A 10,229-nucleotide genomic window follows, 5' to 3' on the forward strand; every position below is an offset into this window, starting at 1 on the left:
CGGTGCTTCTTTTTTGCTCGGTCTAAATTTTTGTTCTTGCAGCACGTCAGAAGGAAAGGGAAGAGATCCGCTTCTTTGTCGCTGTCTCGCCGCGCCTTTCTTCCATCGTCCTATTTTTATATTCGGCCCATGGCCACCGTCGATGCGCGCGTGCCTCGGCAGTTCCCGACGGCGCCGAGCGGCAGCAGCGGCAGCAATGGGCGCGCTACACCAACGATAGCAGAGCGCGCAGATGCGCTGGCCGTGTACGAGGACGCGGTGCAGGAGCCGGCGCTCGAGTGCGGCAACCTGGCCTCGCTCTACTACAACGCCCAGGACCTCGGAAGCCGGCGGCCCGAGGCGCGCGTGCTGCGCGAGGACTTTTGCTCGTCGGCCATTGTGGCACAGACGTGGGTGGGCCTCGACGAGGGCCACCAGCGCGCCCAGGGCGTCGATGTTGACCTGAGGGCGCTCGAGGTGGCTCGCAGGCGGGCGACGAGGCCGGGTCGGGAGAATGGTCAGGCACCCCGCGTGATCCTCTTGCAGAGCGGGCAGTACGGTGAGGGGCACGAGGCGAGGATCGTCGAAGCAGAGGTGCAGCACGAGGCGGAACTGAAGAGGGAGGGGAAGAAACAAGAGGAGGAGCAAGGGCAAGAGCAAGAGCAAGAGGAGGAGCGGCAGCAAAAGGAGAGCAAGACGACTTGGAGCGTCGGTGCGACGACGGACCGATTTGAGCGCCGCTTCCAGGCCCGTCTGCGGCGGCAGCAGGAGCAGACAGCAAAGGAGAAGGCGCGCGAGTCCCTGACAAACGCCGAAGAGGACGACCTGTCAGCGACACCCGCACTGACACTGATGCACGCCGACGTGCTCTCGCTGCCGTTGCCGCTGCCGCCGCATGTCACACCCGTGGCTGCACCGGACATTGTCTACGCGGGCAACTACGCCCTCTCCTACTTCCACACGCGGCCCCTCCTGATCGCCTACCTCGCCCAGGTCGCACGCACGCTCCGACGGGGCACCGGCTGCCTCATCGTCGACCCCTTTGCCGGGCCCACGTCGTGGTCCTCGAGCGCGGCCGAGCAGGCGGCCCTCTGGTCCGCCTTTTCCGCCGAGCCGGGCTTCCTGCGCGGGCCAGGCGACCCGCCGGTGCCTGTGTCCGACGACGCCGCGCTCCAATTCTGGTCCGCCCCGCCCTCGCAGGCCGAGGGCGGCGCGGCAGACTGGCGGCGATGGCCGCGCGGCAACCTCGTCAAGGTGCGCCAGGGCGCCCTCTTTGGCGGCTACGACTACTACCGCGAAGACTCGCCGCTGGACCACGCATCGAACCGCTTCAGGTGGGTTACTGTCATCTTCTTTCATTGTTTGCTTCAAGCTGCTGACGAGTTCAAGGGCAGAATGAGCCTCAGCTTCCGATTCAGGGGCGACGGCAGCTGGCTGCGCGACTACTTCAGCTACGACTTTCGCGCGTGGAGCATCATGGAGATCAAAGAGGCCATGCACGAGGTCGGCCTTCGCCACGTCGAGGTGCATGCAATCGAGCGCGCCGACGAGAGCGCCGACGATGACCACGACGACGACACCGACGCCGTGCCGCGCTCGCCCACCGACGACGACGACGACGACGACGACGGTATCGAAGGCGACTTTGCGCTGCTGGGGAGGACGGAGCGGAGCGAGGCGGGCAAAAAGTCATTCAGGCACCTCAAGCCCGACGACTCGGAGAAGCTGTTTGCGACCAGGAGCTTTGGCAGTGAGTTGCCTTTCCCGATGCGAGACTGCGAGATCCGCTGGCTGACCAAGACTTGACCCAGCATACATTGTGGCGAGAGCGCCAGAATGATAAAGATACATAGACGTATAATCATTGCACTGAGAAATAGATTTGCTGCATTGCACCGCCATTTGTGCCAAGGGACTGCCAAAGGGGTCCCGAATGACTGCCATAGCCTGCCAAGCGACTGCCGACTGCCAAAACGTTGCCAAAGGACTGCCAAAGGACCGCCGAATGATTGCCGAAGGACTGCCAAAGAACCAACAGACTTTGACTGATTGCCAAACGAATGCCAAACGAGTGCCAAAATGCTTGGAAGCCAAAGGACAGCCGTTTGATTGCCAAATGACTGCCGAAAAGCTGCCAAAGGACTGCCAAACTTGCCAAAGGACTGCCAAAGACTGCTAAAGACTGCCAAAGAATTGCCAACTGACCGCGTTTTTCTCTTTGCACGGAGGCAAGAGAATGTGAGATCTCGAAACGCGTGGTGCCCACTCTCTAATTTTTAAGCTTCCACGTTGGCCGTGCGCGTTTCTCACTCGACGACCGACGACGACTGCCGCCGACGACGACTGGCAACCGCAACCATGTCTGCGCCCGAGCTCTTTGCCGGCCGCGAGCAGCCAGACACGCTGTGCCTGTTTGACGTCGACGAGACGCTGACGCCCGCGCGCAATGCCGTGTCGCCCGAAATGATGGACCTGCTGACGACGATCAAGACGAAAAAGTGCGCTATTGGCTTTGTCGGCGGCTCGGACCTGGCCAAGATCCGGGGCCAGCTGCAGCTGCCGGGGCTGCCCGATGGTGAGTAGGTCCTTCTCCCTCCACTCTCGTCGAGAGAGAGTGGAGTGCATGTCTGAGTAGCCGGTCGACTGACTGACTGGGACGGGACACGAAGCGACCGACTTCTTCGACTATGGCTTCGCCGAGAACGGCCTGATTGCCTATCGGGCCGGCAAGGTGCTGGCGTCGCAGAGCTTCATCGGCTGGCTGGGCGAGGAAAAGTACAAGACGATGGTCAAGTTTATCCTCGGCTACATATCCCAGCTCGACCTTCCCATCATGCGGTGCGTACCTTTCCCCTCCTCTCTCTCCTTGGCTGTGCGAGAGAGCTAAGACGTAGATGGTCGTTTTAACAGCGGCACGTTTGTCGAGTTCCGGAACGGCATGATCAACGTGAGCCCCATTGGGCGCAACGCGACAAACGACGAGCGCAAGGCATTTGAGGCCTACGACCGGGAGCACCAGGTGCGCACCAAGTTTGTCGCCGTGCTCCAGGAGCGCTTCCGCGACTACGGCCTCACCTTCAGCATCGGCGGCATGATCTCCTTTGACGTCTTTCCCTCGGGCTGGGACAAGACGTTTGCGCTGCGCCACGTGGAAAAGGACGGCTTCAAGACGATCCACTTCTTCGGCGACAAGACGTACAAGGTGAGTTTGTCGGCGTCAAGTCATAAAAAGAAGAAAAAGGAACTGAGAGTAGCTGCAGGGAGGAAACGACTACGAAATCTTCAGCGACGAGCGCACCGTGGGCCACTCGGTGGCCAACCCGCAAGATACCATGGTCCAGCTGCGCAAGCTGTTTGACCTGTGATGCTGCCCTCATCGCTTTGCTTTTGTCTGGGCTTACAAGAACAATTGAATTGGAAGTAGATGAGATGGGCTACAGAACGGTTCGGCTGAGTCGCTGGAGCGAGTTGAGGAGCAGGTCTCCGTCCTTGAGCAGCTTGCCGTAGCTGCCCGAAAGAAAGTCTGGCCGGCGTGTCTCTACGACGCCGGCGACCTGTATAAGAAAGAGAGGCGCAAGATTGATGAGCAAGCGTGAGGGGAGTGCATGTCCAGCACACTCACCCGGTCAATCACGGCCGGCAGGCGGCCCGAGGCAATGAAGCGCGAGAGCTCGGCATCGATGAAGTTGGACGAGACGCCGAATGCCTGGGCCATGTTGTCGAGGGTGAGGGAGCGGTAGGACTCGAGCAGCTGGGCGTAGCCAATGATGCGCATCTCCCGGACATAGTAGCGCGCATGTGGGGCCAGGAGCCGCGAGGGCAGCAGATGTGTCTGCTCGACCTCGGCTGATTTATGGGAGATTCCAGTGAGCTTTGCTGCAGGAGTTTCACACAGTGAGACTCACCCAGGGCCTGGAAGAAGGTGGCGTACTCGCACGCGTAGAGCGACGTAACATAGGTGCGCAGGTGGGGGATGTCGTCGACGACCTGCAGCACCTCGGGCGAGTCGATGATCTGTCATGTGTGTTCCGTTGAGCTGCACAGTCAAAGGAAGCGCATGCAGTCAAGACGCACCTTCTTTTTGAGCTCGGTGCGGGGCAGCGAGAGGATGTTGCTGAGCACGGTGAGGGTGATAAAGTCGTTGTACTCGAGCAGCTCCGTCGCCGTAAACGTCGAGAGGGCATCGAGAAAGAGCTCGCCGCCGCGCTTGAAGTCGCGGATCGAGAGGAGATGGAGCCCTTCGTAGACCTTGAGCCGGTTGCGCCTGTCCCAGTCGCCGCCCTCCTCGACAAGACTGCTTGCCTGTGTGAGCTTTTAATCTCGAATGAAGAGAGGAGAAAGAAGAGAGTCACTTACAGCTTGGCTTTTGCGATGCTCGACACTGTAACCTCGGGGTCGCCGTGGAAGAGGCCGATGCGGATCATGGCCAGCGTCAGGTCCAGCCGGGAGCCGAGCCCGGCGGCCTTTTCAATCGCGATCCGATGTGCCTCGAGCGCCCGTGTCTGATTGCGCAGTGCAGGCAAGTCAGCTTGCGGAAAGGAAAAGCTAGGAAGAGAAGAGGTAGGAGACTCACCTTGTCGCCAATCTTGGCCAGGTAGCTGGCCTTCTGCCTCAACACCGCATTGACCTCTGACTCGCCCTCCTCCTCCTCGTTCTTCTTGATGCTCTCGTCCATCAGCCGGAGCGCTTCCTCGTTTTTCTCTTCGAGGCGCTTGAGCAGTGCAGCGTCGCGCTTGAGCAGCGCCGCCACGGCCGCATCGGGGCTGTTGACGATGCTGGCATAGTACGGCGCCATCTCGTCGTCCTCGATGCCCTTGAGGAGCGCCGTCCGCGCCTCCTCCTTGTCGGCGTGCGGCGCGCTCGGCCGTGTGAGGAGGAACAGCTTCTGCTGCAGGCCCAGGTTGGGCACGGGGAGGAGCGAGGACTCGTCGTCGGCCATGGCTGTCTTTGCGGATGTTGTAGCTGTGGTCGACGTAGAGAGCAAGTACTTGTAAAGATGGAGGAGGAGGGGCGTCGTGTTCCTTTGGGTGCTTATGTAAGCACGTGCGATTTTAGACCTCCATTTCCTTCGTGCAGTGTGGAACGCGCGTCGTCGTTGTCGTCTGAGCAGGGGCCTCTCTAGTCTGTCCACAGCAACCATGGCCATCGAACCGGGCGCGCCGACGTACAAGGCGGCGACCGATGCCCTCGATGCGGGCAAGGAGGCGCAGGGCGAGAACATCCTCAAGCAGATTCTCGAGACACACAGTGAGTGACAAAGCGAGCAAGGGGAGGAAGGAGCCCAGACTGACCTGTGCATGCATGCATGCACTTGGACCAGCCGATGACAAGAGCGAGGAGAGCCTGCGACAACGGGAACTGGCGCTGATGCGGCTCGGGCAGCTATACCGCGATCAAAAGTGGGTTTTCATAAACACAGCTTGGGGACGAAAGACACTGACGAGTTCCACAGAGACGCAACAAAGCTGGCCGAGGCGGTGCGGTCGTCGCGCTCACTCATGGCGTCGATTGCCAAGGCCAAGACGGCAAAGCTGATCCGGACGCTGATCGACTACTTTGGCGAGATTCCCAACTCGAGCGAGACGCAGATTGCCGTGACGCGGGAAAACATCGAGTGGGCCAAGTCGGAGAAGCGCATCTTTCTCAAGCAGAACCTCGAGACGCGGCTGATTGGGCTCCTCTTTGACACGCGCCGCTACCGCGAGGCGCTGCCGCTCATCGATGCCCTGCTCCGCGAGCTGAAGCGGCTCGACGACAAGATGATCCTGACCGAGGTGCACCTGCTCGAGAGCAAGGTCAACCATGCGATTGCCAACCTGCCCAAGGCCAAGGCGTCGCTCACCTCGGCCCGCACCGCGGCCAATGCCATCTACTGCCCTCCTTTACTCCAGGCCCAGCTCGACATGCAGAGCGGCGTCCTCCACGCCGAGGACAAGGACTACACGACGGCCTACTCGTACTTTTTCGAGACGCTCGAGGGCCTGTCGTCGCAGGAGGACGCACGTGCGCCGCTGGCACTCAAGTACATGCTCCTCTGCAAGATCATGCTCAACCTGGCCGACGACGTGGGGGCCATCATCGAGGGCAAGCTGGCGCAAAAGTACGCGGGCCGCGACGTCGAGGCGATGAAGGCCGTCGCGCGGGCGCACGAGGAGCGCAGCCTCGAGCACTTTGAGCAGGCCCTCGCCGACTACAAGGCCGAGCTGTCCAACGACCCCATCATCCGCAACCACCTCTCGGCCCTCTACGACACGCTCCTCGAGCAGAACCTGCTGCGCATCATTGAGCCCTACAGCCGGGTCGAGATCAGCCACGTGGCCAGCACGGTGCGCCAGCCCGTGCGCGACGTCGAGACCAAGCTCAGCCAGATGATCCTCGACAAGGTCTTTCACGGCATCCTCGACCAGGGCGCCGGCTGCCTCGTCGTCTTTGACGAGCCCGTCGAGGACACGACGTACGAGGCGAGCCTGGACACGCTCAAGCACGTCAGCACCGTCGTCGACTCGCTTGCCGCCAAGGCGAAGCGGTTGTCATGAGCGCGCATGTAATGCCATTAATTCCACTAATGTTAAGAGACAGACTACACTGGCAGTGCTTGAGTACACTGGTATTTCTAGAGTGTGTGTGTGAGGGATCAAGCAGCGGCAATCTCGAGCATCTCCGGGATCGCTGTTTTTTTCCACGTCAGCAATGGTCCACTGACTCAATGACTCGCAAAGACAGACTCACACAAGACCTTTTCGCGGAGCTTGCCCAGCGCCTTGCCGCGGCGCCGCTCCTCGTCGTCGAGGCGGGTCCAGCCGGCCCAGTCGACGATGGGCGTGCTGCTGCTCGCCAGCGACTCGGGCACGCTTCCCGGTGATATCGATGATGATGACGACGAGAGAGTCGGCCGCTGGGCGCGCCAGTCGTCGAGGATGGCGTCGGCAATCGTGTTGGCATCGAGGCGCGTCGAGGCAATGACGCCGACGGGCCCCGTGGCGAGCCAGCCCGAGACGTAGAGGCCCGGCACGACGGCGGTGCCCCGTGCGACGCGGCCGGCCACGTTGGGCACGATGCCCCGCTGCGCGTCCCAGGGGATCAGCGGCGCGGTGTCGGTGTCGGCGTCGGGCGCTGCTGGTGGCACAGCAGATGACGGCGCCGCGAGCGGGGCGCCCTTGTAGCCGACGCTGGTGATGACGAGGTCCGTGGGCGTCGTGAAGCGCTCGCCCGTGCGTGCGAGCGACGTCGCTGCCGTTGTAGTAGCTGCTGTCGTTGTCGTCGCACTCGTCGTCGTGACTGAACTCGCCGTCGCACTCGCCGAGCCCTGGCTCGCATCCCACGGCCGCGCAGTGCTGGCCATGTCGCCGTCGGCCGTCGGCGTGCGCGCGCCAAAGGCCATGCGGTCCCACTCGACGGCGGCAACGTGGCCCTGTGCATCGGCATCGAAGCGCACGGGGCTGGCAAAGAAGCGCAGCGCCCACGTGCGCTCGGCAGTGGTGGTGGCGGCCTCGTCTCTGGACCCTTTTTCGAGGATGGTGAGGAGGCGCTTGCGGATGCGCGCCTGGCCCGGCTCGGCGAGGGCGTCGACGTGGGTCTTGGCCAGCGCGAGGTCCGCGTCGGACGGCCGCTCGAAGCGCGTGGCGCCGCCGAGGTCCATCATCTCGCGCAGCTCCTTGTTCGTGAAAGCGACCTGGGCGGCGCCGCGCCGCGCCACGACATCGACACGCTTCAGGTCTGCCAGGCGCGAGGCCAGGTGGGCGAGCACGGGCTCGGGGACGTCGGTCCGTGCGAAGCCGTCGTCGGCAGGCCCGCGTGCGCCGCGCAGCAGCACCCGCGCCACGTCGAGCGCCACGTTGCCTGCGCCCACGATCGTTGCGTGCTCCGTGCCGCGCCGCACGTCGATGCGCCGGTGTGGGTTGCGCGCCAGGAAGCGCGCGTCGTGCGAGGCCGGGTGGCCGTTGTACCAGTTGACAAAGTCCAGCGCCGAGTGCACGCCGAGCGGCGCCGGCGACAGCGACAGGGGCCGTGCCAGCGACGAGCCATAGGCGAGCAGGAGGTGGGTGTAGTGCGGCAGCAGCTCCGAGAGCGCCAGCTTGTGTGCATCGGGGTAGTCGTACTGGTCCGAGGGCGCTGTGAACGATGACTGCGACGACGAGGAGACGACGTCGACGTTGCCAAAGAAGCGCAGGCGCGGGTCTGCAGCCACCTGCGCAAACTTGTTTTCGACATTCTATATTGGCACCACCTCGGTCAGCACACTGCAGAAGAGAGAGAGAGAGAGAGAGGGAAAGATCGAAGAACGCCCACCTTGACCTCGGGGTGGTCCGGCGCGACGCCGTAGCGGACGAGACCGTTGGGCGTGGGCAGCCGCTCGTACAGGTGCACCTCGGCCTGCTCGTCGTCCCGCAGCGACGAGAGCACCCTGGCCGCGCTGTAGAATGCCGACGGCCCGCTACCGATGACGGCCAGCTTCAGCGGCGCTCTCTGCCGCACCAGCGTCCATCGCATCGTCTCTTGTTCCTTCCTTCCCTCGTCCCAAGAAGCGTTCGGGCCGGGACTGCGAAAAAGTGTCTGACTAGGCACAACAAGATCACGTGGAGAGGGCACGGACCAGCTGTGACCCCCGACAGCCCGAATGAAGTTCATTTCCTAGCTCGACTGAAATTCATGCCCAAACAAAGTGCAACTTCTTGCGCAACTAGACTTCACGCCCTGTTGAAGTTCGTTCTCTAGCTGAGGCGAACTTCAAGCCCGAATGAAGTTCATTTCCTAGCTCGACCGAAATTCATGCTCAAACATAGTAGTGCAACTTCTTGCGCAACTAGACTTCACGCCCAAATGAAGTTCATTTCGTAGCTCAAGCGAACTTCAAAATACCCTCTCTTTTCCGTTGTCATGAATAGACGCGACTTGCGCTGCTGTCAAGAGTCAGCAGTCCGAGATGTGCACGAGCTACAAGATCGCCTCGCATTCAGCCGCCACGAGCCACAGTATTGTCCGCTTTTTGAAGGCTGTCCCTGCCCGACGAGCGCAGAGCGACAATCATCCTGAATGCGAGGCCCAATCTTGCCCGATTCTGACTTTGGCCTGTCCTTGTTCGCGCGCCCGCCCCGCGTCCGGGCTGATAGCAAGATAAAGTGGAGGCCGCGGACTTGGACCGGACCTGCCTGCAGGGATAAGAATCCTGGGGCAAGCCCGGCTGCTCTCTTCATCACCATCACTCCCTGACCGACACACAGCCCAGCCCAGCCCAGCACAGCACAGTACACGCAACGCAATGGTGAGTCCGACGCCTACATTAAAAGTGACTGCGCAGTGAGAGCTGACAGCCGTCGCAGTCCGACCTCAAGCGACCACACATCGACGAGCAGGGCCGCTGGCACTTTTTCGACGGCGATCTCATTGGTGCGTGCAGGGTGCCCTTTCCTCTGATGCTGAGGCTGACATGGCGAGAGGCCGCTGAGCAGCATGGAAGGTGTCCAACGACGGCAAGTCGTTCACCTCGGGCCAGATCTTCAAAAAGGGATCGCCCCACTCGGGCGTGGGCCCAAAGAGCACGGCCACGCCTCCCTACCGTGGGTGTCACTTCTCTCCCTTTCTTTCTCCTCCGCCGACTGGTATGCATGAGCTGATGTAAAGGTCCGAACAGACACGCACCTGTACCAGACAGAGACATTTGACGTCAAGAGCGGCGTCCTGTGCTACAAGATCGACGGCAAGCTCGGCAAGCTCAAGCCAGGCCAGACAGCCGTCATCCCTCCGCACCGGCCTCACACTGTGGGTTGCTTTTACCATGCGCTGGGGAATGAAGGAGCTGATCCATTCTTCAACAGTTCTGGTGCGACCCAGAATCGGGCCAGGACCTCGAGGTATACATCACTGTGCGCGGCGGCGACAATGCCGGCTTCGACGAGGACTTCGTCCGCAAGTGCGTCTTTTGGCCTTCGCTTCCTCTTTCTCTCTTGCTTGAGCTGATACTGACGCATGCAACAGTTTCTACGGCTACCTCTCGTCGCGCACCATGGCCGGCAAGGCGCCGAACCCGCTGCAGATGCTCCGCTTCCTCGACGACGCAGACGTCATCCTCGCAGACGTGCCCTTTGGCCTCGGCGGCTGGCTCAATGTCATCGTCGGTGGGTGTCTCTCTTCCCACCCCCACCTGCGTCGTTTTCCGCTGCTCACACTCCTTTTGCACCAGGCCGATGGCTGGGAGGCTACCTCTTTGGCTACTCGCCGCGCTACAAGCTCTTCCAGGAGTAGTCAATGCC

The 10,229-nt window shown here is 61.7% G+C and overlaps 8 protein-coding genes across 8 annotated transcripts; 5 read left to right on the plus strand and 3 right to left on the minus strand.

Moving 5' to 3' along the window:
- Positions 1-63: 63 nt before the first annotated feature.
- On the plus strand, positions 64-1,853 carry FA10DRAFT_303998 (hypothetical protein). Its single transcript, XM_025525303.1, has 3 exons — positions 64-1,313; positions 1,374-1,729; positions 1,791-1,853. The coding sequence occupies exons 1-3, from the start codon at positions 130-132 to the stop codon at positions 1,817-1,819; spliced, it is 1,569 nt and encodes a 522-aa protein (XP_025375121.1). The 5' UTR covers positions 64-129; the 3' UTR covers positions 1,820-1,853.
- On the plus strand, positions 1,832-2,238 carry FA10DRAFT_269200 (hypothetical protein). Its single transcript, XM_025522662.1, has one exon. It carries the CDS (start codon positions 1,913-1,915, stop codon positions 2,156-2,158), a length of 246 nt encoding a protein of 81 aa, XP_025375122.1. The 5' UTR covers positions 1,832-1,912; the 3' UTR covers positions 2,159-2,238.
- A 67-nt stretch (positions 2,239-2,305) lies between these two features.
- FA10DRAFT_269201 (eukaryotic phosphomannomutase) lies at positions 2,306-3,414 on the plus strand. Its single transcript, XM_025522663.1, has 4 exons — positions 2,306-2,554; positions 2,649-2,817; positions 2,890-3,181; positions 3,240-3,414. Exons 1-4 carry the CDS (start codon positions 2,338-2,340, stop codon positions 3,342-3,344), a joined length of 783 nt encoding a protein of 260 aa, XP_025375123.1. The 5' UTR covers positions 2,306-2,337; the 3' UTR covers positions 3,345-3,414.
- On the minus strand, positions 3,339-5,146 carry FA10DRAFT_269203 (putative RPN7-subunit of the regulatory particle of the proteasome). The gene is made up of 6 exons (XM_025522664.1): positions 4,553-5,146; positions 4,336-4,481; positions 4,054-4,273; positions 3,885-3,993; positions 3,602-3,825; positions 3,339-3,533 (listed from the first exon to the last, which is right to left on the minus strand). Exons 1-6 carry the CDS (start codon positions 4,916-4,918, stop codon positions 3,414-3,416), a joined length of 1,185 nt encoding a protein of 394 aa, XP_025375124.1. The 5' UTR covers positions 4,919-5,146; the 3' UTR covers positions 3,339-3,413.
- On the plus strand, positions 5,113-6,598 carry FA10DRAFT_269204 (PCI-domain-containing protein). The gene is made up of 3 exons (XM_025522665.1): positions 5,113-5,226; positions 5,300-5,378; positions 5,432-6,598. Exons 1-3 carry the CDS (start codon positions 5,118-5,120, stop codon positions 6,513-6,515), a joined length of 1,272 nt encoding a protein of 423 aa, XP_025375125.1. The 5' UTR covers positions 5,113-5,117; the 3' UTR covers positions 6,516-6,598.
- An 84-nt stretch (positions 6,599-6,682) lies between these two features.
- FA10DRAFT_255626 (nucleotide-binding domain-containing protein) lies at positions 6,683-8,844 on the minus strand (the record flags this gene model as incomplete). Its single annotated transcript, XM_025519773.1, has 3 exons — positions 8,269-8,844; positions 7,415-8,191; positions 6,683-7,285 (listed from the first exon to the last, which is right to left on the minus strand). Exons 1-3 carry the CDS (start codon positions 8,605-8,607, stop codon positions 6,683-6,685), a joined length of 1,719 nt encoding a protein of 572 aa, XP_025375126.1. The 5' UTR covers positions 8,608-8,844.
- Positions 8,745-9,228, minus strand: FA10DRAFT_180723 (hypothetical protein). Its single transcript, XM_025518293.1, has one exon. It carries the CDS (start codon positions 9,177-9,179, stop codon positions 8,883-8,885), a length of 297 nt encoding a protein of 98 aa, XP_025375127.1. The 5' UTR covers positions 9,180-9,228; the 3' UTR covers positions 8,745-8,882.
- FA10DRAFT_269207 (hypothetical protein) lies at positions 8,858-10,229 on the plus strand. The gene is made up of 7 exons (XM_025522666.1): positions 8,858-9,241; positions 9,300-9,366; positions 9,429-9,536; positions 9,611-9,738; positions 9,795-9,889; positions 9,955-10,094; positions 10,160-10,229. Exons 1-7 carry the CDS (start codon positions 9,239-9,241, stop codon positions 10,219-10,221), a joined length of 603 nt encoding a protein of 200 aa, XP_025375128.1. The 5' UTR covers positions 8,858-9,238; the 3' UTR covers positions 10,222-10,229.

This window comes from Acaromyces ingoldii, assembly GCF_003144295.1.
Source record: "Acaromyces ingoldii strain MCA 4198 unplaced genomic scaffold FA10scaffold_6, whole genome shotgun sequence".
NCBI classification, from domain to species: domain Eukaryota; kingdom Fungi; phylum Basidiomycota; class Exobasidiomycetes; order Exobasidiales; family Cryptobasidiaceae; genus Acaromyces; species Acaromyces ingoldii.

Bases quoted from the DNA above. Each gene is read 5' to 3' on its own strand.
- FA10DRAFT_180723 (XM_025518293.1), bottom strand. From the start codon at position 9,179: ATGGTGATGAAGAGAGCAGCCGGGCTTGCCCCAGGATTCTTATCCCTG.
- FA10DRAFT_269200 (XM_025522662.1), top strand. From the start codon at position 1,913: ATGACTGCCATAGCCTGCCAAGCGACTGCCGACTGCCAAAACGTTGCC.
- FA10DRAFT_303998 (XM_025525303.1), top strand. From the start codon at position 130: ATGGCCACCGTCGATGCGCGCGTGCCTCGGCAGTTCCCGACGGCGCCG. The intron at 1,314-1,373 runs GTGGGTTACTGT...GTTCAAGGGCAG, and splicing joins CACGCATCGAACCGCTTCAG to AATGAGCCTCAGCTTCCGAT. The intron at 1,730-1,790 runs GTGAGTTGCCTT...GACTTGACCCAG, and splicing joins TGCGACCAGGAGCTTTGGCA to CATACATTGTGGCGAGAGCG.
- FA10DRAFT_269204 (XM_025522665.1), top strand. From the start codon at position 5,118: ATGGCCATCGAACCGGGCGCGCCGACGTACAAGGCGGCGACCGATGCC. The intron at 5,227-5,299 runs GTGAGTGACAAA...CACTTGGACCAG, and splicing joins GCAGATTCTCGAGACACACA to CCGATGACAAGAGCGAGGAG. The intron at 5,379-5,431 runs GTGGGTTTTCAT...CGAGTTCCACAG, and splicing joins CAGCTATACCGCGATCAAAA to AGACGCAACAAAGCTGGCCG.
- FA10DRAFT_269207 (XM_025522666.1), top strand. The intron at 9,537-9,610 runs GTGGGTGTCACT...AGGTCCGAACAG, and splicing joins CACGGCCACGCCTCCCTACC to ACACGCACCTGTACCAGACA. The intron at 9,890-9,954 runs GTGCGTCTTTTG...CGCATGCAACAG, and splicing joins GACGAGGACTTCGTCCGCAA to TTTCTACGGCTACCTCTCGT.
- FA10DRAFT_269201 (XM_025522663.1), top strand. From the start codon at position 2,338: ATGTCTGCGCCCGAGCTCTTTGCCGGCCGCGAGCAGCCAGACACGCTG. The intron at 2,555-2,648 runs GTGAGTAGGTCC...CGGGACACGAAG, and splicing joins GCTGCCGGGGCTGCCCGATG to CGACCGACTTCTTCGACTAT. The intron at 3,182-3,239 runs GTGAGTTTGTCG...GAGTAGCTGCAG, and splicing joins TCGGCGACAAGACGTACAAG to GGAGGAAACGACTACGAAAT.
- FA10DRAFT_269203 (XM_025522664.1), bottom strand. From the start codon at position 4,918: ATGGCCGACGACGAGTCCTCGCTCCTCCCCGTGCCCAACCTGGGCCTG. The intron at 4,482-4,552 runs GTGAGTCTCCTA...CTGCGCAATCAG, and splicing joins TGGCCAAGATTGGCGACAAG to ACACGGGCGCTCGAGGCACA. The intron at 4,274-4,335 runs GTAAGTGACTCT...ACAGGCAAGCAG, and splicing joins AGCATCGCAAAAGCCAAGCT to TCTTGTCGAGGAGGGCGGCG.